The sequence below is a fragment of the Equus przewalskii genome, chromosome 14, assembly GCF_037783145.1.
Source record: "Equus przewalskii isolate Varuska chromosome 14, EquPr2, whole genome shotgun sequence".
Taxonomy (NCBI): Eukaryota; Metazoa; Chordata; class Mammalia; order Perissodactyla; family Equidae; genus Equus; species Equus przewalskii.
In genome coordinates this window covers 51,471,237-51,489,728 of record NC_091844.1, presented here as the reverse complement: position 1 = coordinate 51,489,728, position 18,492 = coordinate 51,471,237, and the positions used below count along the sequence as shown (strand labels likewise).

The 18,492-nt window shown below is 56.1% G+C and overlaps 1 protein-coding gene across 5 annotated transcripts in view; it reads left to right on the top strand.

Moving 5' to 3' along the window:
• Positions 1-18,492, top strand: part of TTC7A (tetratricopeptide repeat domain 7A) — a 121,354-nt gene that overhangs the window by 69,762 nt on the left and 33,100 nt on the right. For all 5 annotated transcript variants that reach the window (XM_070572746.1, XM_070572748.1, XM_070572747.1 and 2 more), the window contains 4 exons: positions 3,346-3,463; positions 5,514-5,571; positions 6,783-6,855; positions 9,901-10,061. In XM_070572746.1, the coding sequence (XP_070428847.1) occupies positions 3,346-3,463; positions 5,514-5,571; positions 6,783-6,855; positions 9,901-10,061 (410 nt within the window). The remainder of the gene's footprint in view (positions 1-3,345; positions 3,464-5,513; positions 5,572-6,782; positions 6,856-9,900; positions 10,062-18,492) is intronic.

Here is an 18,492-nt window from a genome sequence, read left to right as displayed (position 1 = left end):
GTGTTCTTAGCTACTAGGCTGCCCTGCTCTGTGTGGAGAGCTTATTCATGGGTGTGGAGCTGAGTCTGGACTTGGTGGGATTATAGTCCTTTAGACCCAAGGTGGCAAAGCTACATTCCCAAGGGCTTTAGGATTCCCACTCTTGTCTTGGATGAAGGGGAACTGTGCATTATATATACAGTGTTTTCTTGCTTTTTTTTTTTTTTTGGAGGAAGATTAGCCCTGAGCTAACATCCGCTGCCAATCCTCCTCTTTTTTTTTTTTTGCTAAGGAAGACTGGCCCTGAGCTAACATCCATGCCCATCTGCCTCTACTTTATATGTGGGATGCCTGCCACAGCATGGCTTGCCAAGCAGTGCCATGTCTGCACCTGGGATCCGAACTGGTGAACCCTGGGCTGCTGAAGCAAAACATGCGAACTTAACCGCTGCGCCACTGGGCCAGCCCCTTTAATATATATATATTTTTTGTTTTAAAAATATTTTATATTTAAAATACATACATGTTTTGAAGTGTTTTTATTTTTGCTGTGACAGCATTTTTCCCTTTTGTGGCTAGAGCACCCATGTATAGTAGTACTGTATGTTATTGCATTGTATACTGTCATACTTAATAGAATTGACAATATTTCTTTTCCTTCATAATCACTGCACTGACTCATGTGCAGAAAGCTGCTTTGTGATAGGTATTAGAAATCCAAATAGTGTTGGCCATGTAGGAAAATGGTACATTAAAGCCTTATGAGTTTTATTTGAGACAAATCCTGATTCCATCCATAGAGATCATTTTAAATTACATAGACAAAGGCAGGCAATTACTGGCCAAGGAAGGCTACTGATCTGGGGATCAGAGTGGACCACAAGTTGGACAACCTAAGGATGTGTGTTTTCACTTTTTAAAGCTAAAAGATGGTGAGATCTATTAATCTAGCATATAACGTGTATGAACTGGGGAGTAACTTTTCCCTCTTTCCAGTAATTGCTGAGCCTTGTTCCTGGCGCCCTTTCTACATGGGTTGCAGGAGGTAGAAGCTGGCGTTTGCTGAGTAGAAGGACATGGCCATGGGAAGAGTGTGTAGGTTTCTGGATTCTTTTTATAACTTGTACTTGATGGTTTATAAAAAAAGCTGGCCCCTGTTTGAATGGTGACGCCTAAGGACGGCGTGTGAGTTGGGCCACATCAGCGTGGGGTGTGAGGGAGGACACGTGCTGTTTGCTCACTTGCCCTCCCGTGGTGCCTCCTGTCCCCCCTGCGGCTGTGAGGTCTTCTTGGACAGCCCCAGCCACACGACTGCCCCTTTCTTGGAGCTCCCGTAACCCCCTGCCAGCACCACACAGGGACCCTTAATTAAGAGCCACCTCATCCTGTGGGGTCTCACCCTCCTTTGTGTCAGCTCACAGGGATTCTGTGCCTGTTCACCCAGGTTTCCTGCCCCCTTGTCACTGGGCATCCCAAGCTGGGCCCAGCACCGAGCCTGGTACTTCGGAAGCCTCAGTGGAGCTTTGCAGGGAGGAGCAGTGGGAGCAGGGGCTCCAACTCCCCATTCTGCAGATGAAGACCTTTGAGGCCCAGAAACTGAATGACTTGCTCCAGGCCCCATGGCTGTCAGCACTGACCCGGGATGGGAGCCTGTGTGTGGGAGCTTGTCCTCCAGCTCCTTCCTCTCACCCTGGCTCTGACTTCAGGCCCCCACAGCCCTCCCAAGTCCTGCTGGGCCAGGTGCTCCAGTAGATGGATTTTAGCATCTGCAGCCTTGGGCCCAGCCAGCCAGCCAAGGCTGGGCAGCAGGCAGCTGTGGGGTTTCCTGAGCCACTACCTCTCCCGAACCCCAAGTCCTCAGGCCTGTGGTGTCAGAGGCCCCGCTCCCCAGACACCCTTGTCCTTTCAGTGACCAGCCCACCAACCTGAAGGTGGCCCGCTGCCCAGGCCAGCAGCTTGAGCTCGACCATGAGGGGCCTGAGGACTGCCTTGGCCAGTATTTGTCAGGGATGGTGGTCGGGCCACAGAGGGATGCAGCCCCCTCCTGCCATCTCTTTGGGCTGTCAGCTCACCGTTCTGCCTCTCCCGTACTTGGGTTTTATTTTTTCCCTTTCTGTTCAGTCGGTTCTCTGCTCCTTCAGTCTTTTTCCTGCACAGTGCTCACCACCACTGAGCCCAGACTGGGGACTCGGCCCAACTCGCCTCCCCATGGCTGATGGCCTCTGTCTCAGCATCTCAACTCCACATTCCAGGGAGGGAGAGTCCACTGGTGCCCCAGCTGCAGCCCGTGGTCAGGCCGCAGATGCACAGAGTGCCCCTCTCATGCTGGGTGGGGTGGGCCTGGGCAGGGGCACACTGGCTTGGGTGCCAGAAGCCAACTTGGGCTTGAATTTAGCTCCCCAGTTGGCTGACTGTGTGGGCCTCTACTGGGGGAAACACCCCACACAAGGGGCCTTGACATCCGGGTGGCAGTGGGGCTTTGGGTGTGCTTGCGTCAGCCTCCTTGCTGTGGTGTGCGTCCAATCTTTGTGCTTGGTGACATGAACAACCAGTATACTGCCACGCCAGGCACGTGGGCAGATGACGTTCCTGGGTTCAGTAGGAGGGAGAGGGCATTTCTTGGAGGCCTGTGGGCTGTGATGGGCAGGGCTGAGGCCCCCAGCTGTGCTCTGCCTCCCCAACAGGCCTGACTGCTGTGGGTGCCCCAGAGGGCTCGTGAGGTCTGCCCTATGTGTGCCCTTCTCTTAGTGTCACGTGTTGTGTATGATGCTATGTGTGCACATGACCCACGCCAGCTGGTCCCTTTCCAGTCCCTCCTGCTCCCAGTACAAAAACAGCCCGAGGCCTTTTTCCCCTGAAAAGTTTGAGCTCCCTGTGTCAGGGAGCGAGCTCACAGAGGGAGCCAGAGTGGCAGCCTACCCAATCTGCGGCGTTGGTGGTGTCCCCGAGGCCCAAGCCCAGAGCCCTGCCTGCACCCGCATCCCAGCTTCCCTGTCTCTGCTGAGCTGGGCAGGGACAGACACAGGTACCTCCAGAGGCCAGATGAGGAAAGAGGCTGGTCTAGTCCTGGGTCCCTGCTCTCAGCAGAGGAAAGGTTAGGGAGCTGGGATCCTGGGGCAAGCTTTGTGAGAGGTAGTGCCCTGTGACCTTGAACATAAGGCCCCTCGGTGGGGGAAGGGGTCCAGGGAGTCACTGGTCAAAGAAACAGCTTTGATCCTCCCACTCAGTGGCTGTGTGGCCTTGGACAAGCCACCTGGCCTCTGTGGTCATGCTGCCCACCCATGAGGAATTGCAGTTCTGAGTGTCCTAGGCCGGCGACTATGAGCAGCTTCCCTCCCCAGTGACCTTTGCCTCTCCTCTTTCCAGCTGGAGGAGGCGGAGCACTTTGCCACGATAGTCATCGACCTCGGGGAGGAAGCTGGTGAGTTCCTCTCCAAGGGCTACCTGGCGCTGGGGCTCACCTACAGCCTGCAAGCCACCGACGGTGAGTGCCAGGGCCGAGGAGCCTCTGCTCGGGGTGACCCAGGCCTCCTAGTGGCCTCCCAGGCATCTTGTCCCACCAGTGCCCACCCTCCAACAGACCTCCATCAACCTGGGGTAGTTGTGTGCATGCACATACACTTTGCCCGCTCAGTTTGCTCAGACTTCATCGCTCTCAGACATGCCCTCTTTGTGGACCCAGTTCTTCCCACCCTCCAGGCCCAGGCCCAGCTCCTGCGGAGCCCGTGCTGGTCTCTGCCTCCGGGAGCCCCTGTGGGGCCTGCAGTCTGTAACGCGCCACCAGCCCTGACCCACAGCGTCTTCATTCTGGTTCACCTTTACCCTAGGCCTGGCTCTGATCCTCTGGGGCTTTGAAACCCCCTCCAACACATGGCATAGAGCTGGGTACACAGCAGGTGTTTAATAAATTCTTGTGCTTGGCGGATAGATTCCACTCCTGTCTCCCAGAGCCTGGCATTCTGTCCCCAGCCCTGCCCGCTGGGCAGCGTGTCCCCCCATGGGTCAGGCAGCCCTCTGCTTCTGTATCTTTGCCGCTTGAGGGAAGGGAGTGATGGCCCCACCCAGAGCAAACCCGGAATAGAAATTGGCCGCGCCCACACTCCCTGGATGCCAGCCCTGGGCGCGGGCTGCAGAGGCTCCGCACAGCCAGTGGTGACAGCACGTGGTGCTTGCCCAAAAAGGGGAGGAAGAGGTGAGAGGTCCTGGTGCAGCCAGCTCCCTGTTCTTTGGAGACAATGGTCACTGTTTCTTCCGGGTATTGATGAGCCTGCAACAGGGAACAGTGGGGTCTCTCCACACTGGTCAAGAGAGGGAGCTGTCGCCCCTTGGTCAGAGTCGGGTCTACTTTGAGCCAGGGTCCTCCTGTGCCTTTAACCCTCTGTGGACTGCATTCTCAGCCCTGCTGCACACACCCCGGGCCAGGGCTGCTTTATGTGCTGGCACCTCTGACAACCTTCCTGCTGCTCCTGCAGCAGGACTGGTCTGGGCTGGCTAGAGCCTGGACAACAGGTGTTTGAAAGCTTCCCAGGTGGTGCACCGTGCAGCTCAGGCCTCGAACGCTGTCCCACCGCGTTTAAAGTAGGATTCAGCTTACCAGAAAGGTGCCTGGTTCCGGTTAAAGCAAGAAGCCTCAGGGGAAAGTAGAGGTGACCGGGGAGGCTGGGGGGAGGAGAGATAGTGTTCAGTGGGTGCAGGCACACTGTTTGGGATGGTGAGAAAGCTCTGCAGATGGAGAGTGGTGATGGTGCACAGCATTGTAAATGTACTCAATCCCCTGAATTGTACACTTAAGATTCATTAAAGAAAGAAGAATGGGGTCGGCCCGGTGGTGTAGTGGTTAAGTTCACATACTCCGCTTCAGCAGCCTGGGTTTCACCGGTTCAGACCCCAGGCATGGACCTATACACCACTCATTAAGCCATGCTATGGCGGCATCCCACATACGAAAAAAGAGGAAGAATGGGCCGGCCCAGTGGCAGAGTGGTTAAGTGCACACGTTCCACGTTGGAGTCCCAGGGTTCGCTGGTTCAGATCCTGGGTGTGGACATGGCACCGTTTGGCAAGCCATGCTGTGGTAGGTGTCCCACGTATAAAGTAGAGGAAGATGGGCACAGATGTTAGCTCAGGGCCAGTCTTCCTCAGCAAAAGAAAAAAAAAAGAAAAAAGCAGCAACCTTGTGGGTAAGGAAGCTCAAGGAGGCGTATGACCAGAACAGAGGTGGCAACCTTTCTCTCAAGGCTGGGGCCTTTCAGAGGGTCACGGTGGCCCAGGTGGCAAAGAAGGCAAAGAAGTAGAAGGACCTGTTGTGCCAAGAAACAAGCCAGGAGGGTGGGGCCAGGTGGACACCCCACCCCCTCCCCTGGTGACTGGGGCAGTGAGTGGCATCACTCTGGAACTGCTTGAGTACAAGCATTTGCCAGACAGGGCCCTGCTGGGGTCTCTTCCTGCAGAGCTTGTGTGCCCTGGGATGGGGCAGGTGGGTCGGCATGCCATCAGCATCCCTCATGGCTCTGTCCCCATCCTGTCTCCTGCAGCAACTCTGAAATCCAAGCAAGATGAATTGCACCGGAAAGCACTGCAGACCCTGCAGAGGTGAGGAGGACCCGAGTCACAGCAGAGACACTGGGTGGCCCATTCACGTGCTTTATCTCAGTGGACCCTCTGGTATAGACAGAGCACAGGTTTCTAACCCCTTTTTCTTGTCCAGGAAACTGAGGCTCTGAGAGCTCATATGGGAAGCAGGGACAGGCTTTTGGGGTTGGGTGGCTGGGTTGAGCCCTTCAACACTGGTGGAGCCGCCCTCCGCCCCACACTCAGCCTCTGCTCCTGAGCTCAGGGCTTTAAAATGGGAATAAGAACGATTATTGTTGTCATAATTATGTGAGATAAAGCAGGATAAGCGCCTTGCACAGTGCCCTGCATGTAGCAGGGGCTCAAAAATGGTGTTCACCTCCTCCTAGGCCCTCCCCACCCAAGGGCTGTGAGGACCCACCACCCACAGGCCTCACACAGATTTCCTGGCAGCCCAGGGGTCAGGGCGGAGGGTGGGCGGCAGGAGGCAGAGGAAGTCCCTCCCTTAGCAGCAGCCTCCGTCCCTCAGACCCATCCTTGCTGAGCCCCTCTCCCCACCACGGCCTTGGGCACCCGCCCCCGAGCATCCCTCCTTGCTCTCTCCTCTGGTCCAGTGCAGGGCTTTTCCCTCTGATCCCCGTGTGTCTTGCTCCCTCCGAGCACTGAGGTGAAGCTGCCGGGGAGGGACCTGCCCTGGACTCCTTGTGCCGGCTTCATGGGAACATGTAGCTCAACCCTGCTCTGCGGCAGGTTGTTCCCGAACCCAGGGAGGTGGGGGATTCCCAGCCTGGCCAACACCCTCTGAGTTCCCAGCGCCAGCTCTTCATTCCCGAGGCTTCTTGCCCAGAGAGGCCATCCCCAGCCTCTCTACCTTCGGGGAGGTGTTCCCTTCTGTCTTAGGGTGGAGAGGGCAGACTCTATATGAGGCTAGAGCAGGGCCACAGCCAGGCTAACAGCTGCCCGGAGGTGAGGAGCATCCCGCACACACCCCCAAATCCTACCCTCCCAAACGGCCCCCCACTTCAGCAGAGCCAGCCCTTTCGGAGCCTGCTGCCCATGGGCTCTCTGCCTGAGCCATCGTCTCCTGGCTGGGCATCCTTAAGGTGGGGCAGGGCAGAATCCCTGACATTTTGCCCTGCAGCAGCCCAGCACAGGGCTGGCATGCTGGAGGCCCAGGTCTCGCTGGTTGCTCACCATTAGTGACTGACTTGTCACTCCCTTTCCCCATACAGAGCCCAGCAGCTGGCGCCCAGCGACCCGCAGGTCATCCTCTATGTCTCCCTGCAGCTAGCCCTCATCCGCCAGGTGGGTCCTCACAATTCCTATCCTCCAGGTTCCTGGGGGCTACTGATTTCTCCTGGCACCACTGCTTTTACTGGCTGTGTGGCCCTTTGCAAGTGATTTGACCTCTCTGAGCCTCTATTTCCTTATCTGCTATGTGAGCACCTTTGTACTCCACTTCGGAAGGACCTCGTAAGGATCAAGTCAGATAATGTGGTAAAGCTTTGGCCCATGGTGGGTCCACAGGAAGGGATTATTCTCTGCCCTCACTCCCTCTAGAACATTTCAGTCTCCCGAGAAGTTGATGAGTGACCCCTCCGAGTGGGGAGCAGAGTGACAGGCATATGGAACTGTTCCTGTGTGATCCCAAAGCTTTTCCCTCACCCTGTGGACACCACTCTCAGCCTTGGTCTCTAGGATCTGTTGGGGGCCTCCCATCCACTGCCCCCTTCACCCCACTGGGACCACCACCACCACCCACGGCTCTCCAAGCCGACTTGCCTTCCTTCCCCAAGCTGAGCAGCTGAGCTGTTGGTGCCAAGAGGACACTGCTCTGTCCAGGGAGTGAGGCCAGAGAGTCGCCCACCAAGCAGTCTGCCTTTCAGAAAAGAGCCAGGGCTCCGGCCCCCAGGCCCTTTAGACTCTCTGCTTTCACAGTGTGCCTCGGCTCTCAGGCTGATGCTCTGTGCACACACCCGGCCTCCGAAGCAGGACCTCTCGGTGGCCTTGACCCAGTGAGTGTGGCCTTGGGACTGCTTGGGGACTGCAGACAAGCCTGGACTCCCACAGCTCAGCTCTCCTCACCTGTGCCGGCAGGGAACCAGGCTGGGCTGCAGACTGTTGTAGAGAAGTCAGCAGAGCCCCCAGCCTCTGGGGATGGCCAGGTGATGGGCAGCCCTGGCTAACACGGGTGCTGCTGTACCCCCGCACTGGCCTGCATGAGCCCCACATCTGATGAGGAGGGTGCTATTGGCCCCATTTTATAACCTGAGGGACAGAGGCGCTCGTGAGCTTGGGGACTGGGGACTGGCGGACCAGCACTGAACCCAGACCCCACCCTGCCCCAGTTAGACACCTATGGGCTCTAGGGATCTCACTGCCCCGACTTGTATGGACAGGGCACTTAGAGCCATCCACCGGCCTGGCGGTTGGTCTTACTGGTCTCTGTCAACCTTTGGCCTGTGGTCTCATCTTTGGTTAATTCAGTCAGCTGTTTCTCTGCCTCCAGGGTCTCCGCCTCCCCGTCACTGCCTGCCTCACCTTCCCCTCAAGCCCTGCCTCGGCCTGGCTTTTCCCCTCACTGCACTCTTATTCTCATCGCTGGGACCCCTTCCCACTCACCCCGTGCCCAAACCCTTGTGCCAGTGCCTGTGTCTGCCCTCACCTGATTTGTCCCTTATTGTCACTGTGTTCCTGACTCACTCTGTCTCCCTCTCTGAGTTCTCCTTCTCCACCATTTTCTCCCCAGCAGCCCTGCTGTCGTTCTCTGCTTCTCTCCCCTCCTCTTATACCCACCCCACCCCTCCTCCACCCCCAGGCCACCTGTCCCGCCCCCCTCCCCACTATGCCATGGGTCCTGACTTCCTGGTCCTGGATGAGGCACTTGGTACCTCTCTGCCACTCCCTCCAAGGAGCCTCACCTTGCTCTGGTGCTCCCAGGAACATGGACGGAAAGATACCTGAGACCACTTTATTTTTAGCCCTCTGTAAAAGAACCAGTGCTTTTCTTGCCATCAAGTTCATAATAAACCTTTGGTGATGCATTTTTTAACATCTTTAATTATTCAGCCACCTCTAATGAGTGGCGACTCTCCTCCCAGAGAGATGGCTGAGCCAGGCCAGTGGAGCCTGGTGCCCAGTTTCCTTGGGGACCCCAGATCTGGGTTGCCTCATGGGTCGAGGGCCCCTGAGTGGACTGTAAGCTAGACCTGGCCTGCTGGGTCTTTGAGACCCTCTGGCCCATCCTGCCCAGAGCACGTATGGCTGCCTGAGCAGTGACAGCTTGGATTTGATACCCAGCTCAGGATAATGGGGTCCGCTCTGGAGAATCACCAGGGCAGGAGCAGTCTCGGGGAGACATGGACAAGCTAAGCCAGCAGCCACACTGACCTTAGCTTCCTCCTTCACTTTCCTTGACCTTTCCACTAAAGAAGGTGGGAGGACTCTGGGCCTGGCACTAGTGCCCACAGCCCGTGCCAAGGCCAGGTGGAGACCAGGCAGGAGCCAGGGACACCAGGGACCCAAGGTCCCGGCTGGCCTGCACCATAGGCCCCTAAGGATCATGGGAGGCTGGTGTCTGAGGTTTGGTAAGGAGCAAGATTTTCTAAAAAAGACTCATCAAGGTCCTGGGAAGATGGGGCCCTGACATGGAGAGACCTATTTGTTAGCTGCCTGGGCTTTGAGGGGCTTGACAGGGAGACTCACGTTTTCAAAGTGTGTGGTAAGTCCTCTGCTGAACATTTCATACATCGTCTTGTGCTCTCAGCCCCTGTAATGGGGTGGCCATGATCCTCCTTCTGCAGCTCAGGGAGGTGAAGTACCTTGCCTAAGGCACCAGCTAGGGAGTCGCAGAGCTGGGATCTACGCTTCATCTGACCCCAGAGCCCAAGCTCGTGCCACTGTGAGCCTCTGAGAGGAAGGGTATTTATCTGTCAGCCCCACATCAGGTGACTTTTCCCCATCACTACATGGACACGTTCAGACAGGCTGGCCTGGCCACCTCTGGGTCTGTAACTAGTGGTCTGGGTGGCCTCTCCAGACAACCCCCACTCCTCCAGTTTAGGAAGTGCTTCCTGGTGTCTTCCAAATTCTTCATGCTGCCCTGTAAACCTGCTCCTCTTGGTTCCAGAGTGGGGACAGCAGTGGCTTCCTGGGCCTGACTTGGGACAGCAGATCTCTCTGACCATGTGTTTGGGGTATGCTTTCTCATCAGAGCACCAGCCCTGCCCCCCAGTGCCTGGGGTCTCACTTGAGTCTGGTGCACTCTCCATGGCTGGCGCCTGGCACTGAAGTCCGGGGGGAGGTGTGAGCCTTGGGGAAGGTCACTAAGGTGGCAGTTTTCTTTGGCAGATCTCCAGCGCCATGGAGCAGCTGCAGGAGGCCCTGAAAATGTGCCGGGATGATGCCAACGCCCTCCACCTGTTGGCACTCCTCTTCTCCGCCCAGAAACACTACCAGCATGCTCTGGATGTCGTCAACATGGCCATCACGGAGTATCCCGAGAACTTCAAGTGAGTTCCCTGTGGATACTGCTGGGCTGGGGGGCTGGCAGGCTACAGACACAGGTGCCCGTGCACGTCCCACCCTGCCACGTAGCCAGCCAGCACACACTGATTAAGTGCCCACTGCATGCACACTCCCTGGCTGGAGAGACAAGGCAGGGTGAGGACCCATAGGGTTGGAGAATGGTTCTGGTGTTCTGCTCCAGGAGGTGTGTGGTGAGTTCTGTATGACAACTGCAGGCTCCACAGGGGCTGCTTAGACCACAGAGGAGACTGTGCTCAAATACACATGCTTGGGCTGCTCCCACCCCATCCCGGGCTCTGCACTGTCTCACACCAACTCGTGTGACTTAATGTTAACCCTGGCACAGCCAGCCAAGGACAGGATTCTAACACTCGCTAGGCTGGTGGAGGCCAGGTGAGCCATCCTGCCTCCAAGCAGGCCATGGGCAGTCCAGGGTGGTCCTGTCTCCTTCCATCCTCAGCTCCTCCATATGCCCTGTTTACCACGTCACCCCATGCCCCTCTCTTTGGAGCAGGGTTCACTCTATCCTTGGCCCAGGCCACGGCAAGTAGGTAAGACTAGACCCTCCTGCCCCCACCTATACACAGAGGCCCTGCTCCACCCAACCAGGACACTGGGGAACAAGAGCCCTGCTGGGCCAGCTGAGGCAGGAGGGTGCGGTGCTCTGCGGGAGGGAACGAGGGGGAGGTTGACTTTTGATTTCTGCCCTCCTCCCCTCTGGGGCGGGTGACCTTGGGTGTAACAGACCTTGTTTCTCTGGATACTGTGAGCCCAGGATGAGGGGGCCCCTGAGCACCTGCACTCTTGCCCCATTCTACCTCAGGGTCTGAAGCGAGACCCTTTAGAACCAGCCAAAGGCTGTCCTGCTTCAGACAGCAGAGAAGTGTGGCCCTGGTCACCCTGGGAGGTGCTTGTGCTGGCAGTGGGAACAGGTTTGCGGGAATTTGGGGAAACTGGTGGGTGCCGCAGTGGTGCTGGGAGATGAAGGGAAGCTGCAGTTGTCCCAGCCCAGGGAGGTTCCTTCGCGTGGGGAGCCTGGGCTTCCCCTCTGTCCATCCCCAGACCGTCAGGGACAGAGCTGACCCCTGGGGTGAGGCTCCAGTTTCCTGTGCCTTTGCCCTCCCTCAGAGGGCTCCGCAAGTGGCTTTGCCTGTGGGCTTGGACTGCTGGGGATGGCTTTGTCATCACCAAGGCTCAAGAAAGGTGCTTTGAGAGTGGCAGTGTGCTAACCACAAGCTCCCCACTGGAGAGGGAGCCCCAGGGAATAAGGCCAAGGGCAGGCATTCATCCTGCAGGTCAGCCCTGCTACCCTAGTCCAGACTGACCGTCCACCCCCCAGCACCTGACCCCTGGCACCACCCGTCTCCCACCGTCCTGGCCCAGGGGGGTCCCAGCTGCCCACAGCCAGGGGTGAGCAGAGACAGTGCGTGGCCGGCTCCGCATAGCCCGTTCCTTGTGCTCGAGATTCTGCCCCGACTCTTGGCCTCCACCCTGCATTTGAGAGGTTAGTAAAATTGAAATCACTTCGCTTTAAAAGGCAGGTAGTTTAGGGCGGGCTAAAACACAGCTGTGTGGACAACGGATTAGTCCCCTTGTCGGGGTAATCCCGAGGGCAGTACAGCAGGGCCTATGAAAATACACGAAGGACAAAGATCCTGCTCTTCCAGTAACAGTCACCTTTCTTCCAAGCTCCATCTTCACGCCTGTCTGGCAGGATCTGACCTGCTGTCCACTGCTGGCCACGTGTGTGTGTGCGTGTGTGTATGTGTGTGTGTGTATGAGAGTGTGTGTGTGCCTGTGTGTGAGTGTATGCGTGTGTTCACTCTGTTGTCAGGCTTCGTGGAAACAGACGCTGTCATGAAGAAAGGCTCAGAATCCTGCAGGGCGGCAGGGGGGTGCTCCTCGCCCAGCCCCTGAATCAGAGTATATCACAGAAGAAAGAAGAGTCTAGGCTAGGTGTCAGACATTGTTTTATCAGCAAGTCCTTTTTCCAAGTGAAATCTCACATGCAAGTTGAGAATGTGAACAGATGGGAGCAGAGCTGTCCCAATGGAAGCGAGGGAAGGGGACTCGCACACTGCCCACTTGGCCCCTCCTTGGACCCTTGTGCCCAGGGACGGAGCCTCCCTTTCCAGCATCTGGGTCTTACTGCGCAATGTCCTGTCCTAACTCCTGGGCTGAATGTTTTCTGCTAGCAGAATCATCTCCCCTGGCCTGATGTAGGGAGACTAACACCCCTTTTTGAAAATCTGCTTGGAGCCCACACTGTGTGAGGCACAGCGGGAATGGGTTTGTCCAGTGTGTGGATCCCTCTGGCTCTCCCTCAGCTCCCCGACCCCACCCCAGGGGAGGTGCCTCCTATCTTCTTCCTCCATCCTCCCGGGTTCTTGGGCTGGGTGAGGAGCCGTCTTCTGCCCCCGAGGCTTCCCCCTACTCTCTACCCTTTCCTCCTGGCTCACTCAAGTGCCTTCAGTAGGAAATGCTTCACTCATGGCAAGTGTCTTCGTAGGGGAGCAGGGGACGTGGGCCTTGCCGTGAGGTTGGTGACTCTCCCAGGGAGGCCCGTGGGTGGACTTCCTGGCCTCCGAGAACACCTGGACCTGAGCTATGGCATTTGTTCCTGTGTGCATGTATTCAGGGACATGGCTTCCGGCAGGTCCTCGGAAGGGCCCTAAACCCAAAAAAAGTGAGAAGCCTCAGTACAGATTGTGCTGTTTGTCAGTTTGCAGGGTACCCGTGCCCCTCTGTGTTGGCTGTGTCCCCCCTACTTCTGCAGGCTAGAGCCTTCTAAATGGGTAGCCTCCACGTGGGCACAGAGCTGCTGCATACAGACACCACAGAGGCGCTGCAGGGGCCTCAGGAGCTCTCGGGCCAGGGCCGTGGGCTGGCAGCAGGGAGACCCATTTGAGGTCAGAACCCAGGGCAGGAAAGTGAGTGCCAGCTCCCGAGGCCTCCATAGCGTTCTTCTGTTCCTCTGTCACTGCAGAGAGGCCGGCTGCAGAGCATTTGGGGATCAGAGCATCCCGTCCCCAGGGGTGCCTCGCTTTGCACAGTCTGCCTGTCAGGCGGTAGCAGGTGATGGAGAAGCAGTGGTGGGTTCTTTACCTCTGAGCCACCCTCACCTCTGTGACTGTAAGGAGCTCTGTCTTGGCCTGAGCTGGCCTTAAAAGGTTACAAAAGTAACTGGAAAAAATATAGGGGATTCTGGGCTCCAGAACTATGAGAGAATACATTTCCGTTACTTTAAGAAAAAAACAATCACCTTAAGAAAAAATATATATATATTTATGGTTGGGAGTGGGTGGAAAATCCACCTACCACACAGCTCTGTGGAGTGACTATAGGATATGACCATGGCTCTTTGCAAATAAGTCAATACTGTTCACCACAGATGAAGCCCCAGAGTACAGAAGCCCATGGATTAGCAGGAAATGTCACAGAGTCCATTACCGGTCAGGGATCACTGAAAAATGTCATTGCTCTTCAACTGAAACTGCATCCTGCTTCTCCAGCTGCTCCCTGCATTGAGGACAAGCTGTGTGTGGCTCCAGCTGTTGCCACCGCAATTAATTATATGACCAGTCCAGTAAATATCACTTCAACAAAACAAAAAAATCAGATTCCCTTCACCTTGACGTCAGTGTCCCCAACAAAGTCTGCGTTCTGGGGCACTTAAAGGTCTGGGTCCGTCTGCCAGCGAGTGCCTCCCCAACGCCTGTCCCAGGTGGCTGAGGCCTCTGAGAGCCTTTTTTTTCTGCACAGCCTGCCTTTGTGAAGGAAGAGGCTGGCAGGCCTGTGTCGGGTGGAGGAGGTCTAGCCCGGGAGGATGCTGGTGGATGGAATGGACCCTTTCCCCATGTGAGGGCCACAGTGAAGTCCCTGCCCTCATGGGATCGTGCCTGTCACTTACCTGTGCCACCTCCAGGAGCTTGCTCCTCCTTTCTGTGACCCTGTTTTCTCATCTGCCAAAAGACTGACATCTTTCGTGCCCCTCTGCCTCCAAGGTCTATTGTGAGACTCAGACAAGAGAAGGTCTCACAGTCGGTTTATAGTTGTGTTCAAGGGCAGCAGTGTGGAGGGGTCTGGAAGATGGCCCACAAACAGTGTAAGACTGCAACATGGGACCCGAGGGGAGCAGTGTGCACCGAGGGCCGAGAGGTGGAGGAGGGCGCCCCATGCGTAATGGCAGGGAGGCGGAGCGGGGAAGCCCCGTGCAAAGATGGTTAAGCCCCTTGGCTGCGCAGGAGGCCACCGTTCCTACAGTCAGTCTCAAGACTCCTGGAGGAAAACCCAGCTTTCGTGGAGTTGAACTTTTGAAAATCCTCCTGAATTCAAGGATTAGAAAGCAAAGCAAAGAGGATCTTGATTTCCGTGCTGTGGGATGACCTTTAGTTAGTGGAGCTTGGGTTTAAAAAGCAGAAACGTGCTGAGGCAGAGAGTGACAGCCCCGCAGGAACAGTGTGAACCTGGCATAGTAGGAACCAGACACCCTGAACAGCCTCCTGAAATCCTGAGGGCTTCCGACTAAGCCCTGGACACATGTGCTGGCCGGCCTGTTCCTGGCCAGCCTGAAGGGGGCCTCAGGGGGGCAGCAGGCTCCCTATTTGGACCTGGGTTCCAAGCCAGGCGAGGCCAAGGAATGTAAGAGGTCTCGTGCAAGCTTGGAGATGCCTTCACTGGTCCTTTCTCCTCATCCTGGGTATGGGAGGCAGCTGGGAGGCCCAGCCTGGGAGGGGCAGGAATATGGGGTCAAGGGGGACAGGCCGCTGATAAGCATGGTCCCTGAAGCTGCAGGCTCCGTGGGGCATTGGTTTTAGGTAACAGATTCCTTGTGCCTTAGTCAGGCTGCTTGTAGTGAAGGTCACCATGGTAACCAAACAACATTCCTGGGCTAATGATGGGAGCTTTCCAATAACCAGCCTGTCAGTCACTGCCCCCACCCCATGCCTGACAGCCTGCCAGACTGGTTTTGAAAGCCCAGGCCATCAGGCTGGCTGGAGGGAGGCAGAGGAGCCAACTGGTTTGCCCATCCCCTTCCACGGTGGCAAGGCCACCTCCTCTTAGGAGTTTCTGCCCCGCCCAGCCCAGGTCCTGGGGGACTTGAAGGTCCTAGAGGAAGGTGTGTCGGAGCCCCAGGGAACACTCCCAGCACAGAAACGATACGGCCCTCTCCACAAGCCGGCTTTCGCCGTGTATAAACAAATGGAACTGGTACAGCCATCTCCCTCAGGAAACTAGGCTGTTTTGGAAAATGTTTGAGCTGATAACTAGGCATTAGCTGGGCCAGACCTTGACTGAATCCAGTTAAGGCTAGCGTTGGCCTCAAGGGCACCTCTCTGATCTACCTGGCCTGCCTCACCTTCTTCTCAGGTTGCATGTGATGTATTTCTCGTGCATTCTGCCAAGCAGAAGGGATCAGAGTCCTGGGCTTCTGTTAACATTTCTGAGTTAAACCCGGTGTGTTTATTGGACGTTTCTTATTAGAGACTTGTAGTAGATCAAAAGGATGCTTAAAATACCAACGCTTCAGTGAGGGGCTGGAATCAAAGGTATTAGCACAGACATAGTTCATCACTTTGCTGGGTTCACTAAGCATTTTTGGCTGCCACAGTCCCCATGAGGACAAGAGCCATGGTTAAACTCGCAGGCCACGTGGTTGAGGGAAGCGCTAAGCCAGGCATGATCGTTGGCACCCGTGCTCTCTTCCCCAAAGGTCAGTTCCTCGTCGGCTAAGCTGGTTTGACATTCAGCATGTCGCTTCGCTGGTTGTTCTGTGGAGCCTCCTGTGATCTCACTCTGTGTGACCCTGCTGTTGGATGGAGTTCTCAGTATCCCTGTAGTGGTCTGCTTACCCTCAGCCCAGGAGGGTAGATGACCCAGGTTATTTTGTTTGTTTGGGGAAGAGAGAGGGGAAAGAAAAGCAGGCAAGTATTTGCAGGTTTTTCCAAAAGGAATTCTTCATTTGTTGGGAAGTGGTTTTAGCCCTTTGCCTCCTGGTCCTCACTCCCTGACCCCCTGCTTGTAACAGCTGGAGGCAGGCGCTTGGCCCAGGGTGCACTATTCTCCAGCAGGAGTGGCCCTGCCCCAAGACAAAGCTTTTCTGCCCCTGGGAGCAAGGGTCGGGGAGGGGCATTCATGCCCATGAAGCAGGGCTGGCCTCCCCTCTGCATGGGTGGTCTTCAGGTCCCAAGGTCTGCTCACTGGGCAGAGATTACAGACCAAGACCAAGGTGTGTTTTCTTGGTGTCTTATACCGGGCTGAGAGCCTTTGTTCTACCTGAGGACCTTCTTTCTGGAAGTTCTTCCACCCCTGAGTGTTTATGGAAAAGCTCTGTGTGGCTTGTGTTCATGTCTTTCAAGATCGAGAGTTTGTGTCTGGAGAGTCGCCTGGAGGTAACTGGAGGTGGCCCACAGCTGAGAAAAGCGGGGCCCACTGCTGGAGGCCCAGGCCCGCCAGGTAAGCCGTGGGTCAGCACAGATGAGAAAGCCTTGCCGTGCAGCAGCCACAGGGCGGGACATGAGCGCTCTCAGACCGGCCCTGAGTCTGTTCTCCAGGAGGGGTAGGGCGTTCTGAGCAAGGAGGGGCTAACTTCAGGAAGCAGAAGTTTAGGGGCTGGTGATTTTAAAGCTTCAAAGTAGGCTCACTTTGTTTTTGTTTTTGTGTGTGTGTGAGGAAGATTGGCCCTGAGCTAACATCTGTTGCTTGGGGAAGATTGTCGCTGAGCTAACATCTGTGCCAGTCTTCCCCAGTTTTGTATGTGGGACACCACCACAGCACAGCTTGATGAGCAGTGTGTAAGTCCGTGCCCGGGATCTGAACCCGCGAACCCCGGGCCACTGAAGTAGTGTGCATGAACTTAACCTCTACACCTCTGGGCCAGCCTCCTCAAAGTAGGCTCACTTTGAATGAATTCATTAAGAGCTGGAGGATCAGCCTGAGCCTTCAAACGTTAGGGTACGTGGGTCAGTGTAATCCTTCGGATCCAAGGAGAAATCATTGGTTTTTAGGGCTAAGAAGAGATGCCTTAGGGTCCCTTCCATGTTGGGGGTCAGCCGTCAGAAGGTAATAGAGCTGGGCCTCTCTCTGGCCCTCTCCCTTTCAGGGAGGTCACGCCTGTTAGAGTTGCTTTAAAATAATACCCTCCAAGAACACGTGTGTGAGTTTAGCTGGTTAATTGCCCTGGTGGAGCCTCTCCCAGAGGCATGGAATTTGGAGGAGTCTGGGAGGCCCCGGTGCTCTGTGCTTCCTGGACTTCCCCTCCAGGGCCTGGGCCCCTCGTGAGAGCCAGGTGACTACAGCCTGAATAGGGGTCAGAGGGTGGGCTGACTCCTGCTCAGAAGGGCTGCTCCCCCCTTCCCCCTGCCCACCATCCTGTCCTAGGGGCGAGGCTTCTGCGCCTGGTCGGGCTGGCCCCTCCCGCCCACCTCCGGCCTCCATCCCTGCCAGTGTAGCCCTCTGCGGTGCCCTCCTCACCTCGCTTTGCTTCCAAATCCTGCCCATCCTCAGGCTCCCCTCGGGCTCCACTTTGCCTTGAAGCCCTTGCATGTCTGAGGGAGCCCACCCCCCAGCCCCGCTTGGGAACCCACAGCAGGGCACACAGCACGCCCCAGTAGACCGTCCGGTGGGCAGACCCCGGGAGTCGATTTACTTGTTTTTGCGGGGAGGAGGGACATACGGGATGGTGCCACCATACAGTCCTCAGACTGCACCCTCACCCTGCTTTGTTGTTGTTTTGGTTTGTTTATTTTTTTGGTCTTTACAACCCTCCTACTTGAAAAGCTAAAGAAACTAGTAGGAAAGCTTGATGATATCTCAAGGTCAGATAGCTGATGAGTGGCAGAGCAGGGACTAGCACCCAAGCCAGCTGATGGGCTGAACAACGCTGGTATGCTTGAACCCCATGAGCTTCGATAATAGCAAAACAGCAGTTCTAGTGCTTGCTCTGGCAGGCTCTGCTCTCAGCACGTTACGTGCATTAACTCAATCCCCTCAGCGGCCGTAGGAGGTATGGGAACTACCATTCTTCCCACTTTGCAGATGAGGAGACGGAGGCATGGAGGGCAGAAGCAAGCAGCTGTACATAGTAGAGGCTAGGTAAATAATGATGGCAGAGGCCAACGTGGATGAACCCTTTGTCAAATGCCAGCCCCTAGCTAGGCCTTCATTTATATTCTTTTCATGTAACAATCACTGGCGCATACAGATACCGTCATTCCCATTTTACAGATATGAAACTGAGGCTCTGAGACATTAAGGCAACTTGCCTGGAGTCACATGGCTGGAAGAAGGGAAGCTGGGATTTGAACTTAGGTCGTCAGACTTGGACCCTGCTTTTCACCACTGAGTTGGACCTGGGATGACCAGGGACAGGGCCCACTTCCTGTGGATCCCCGTGTTGTGTGCAGGCTCTGGCCT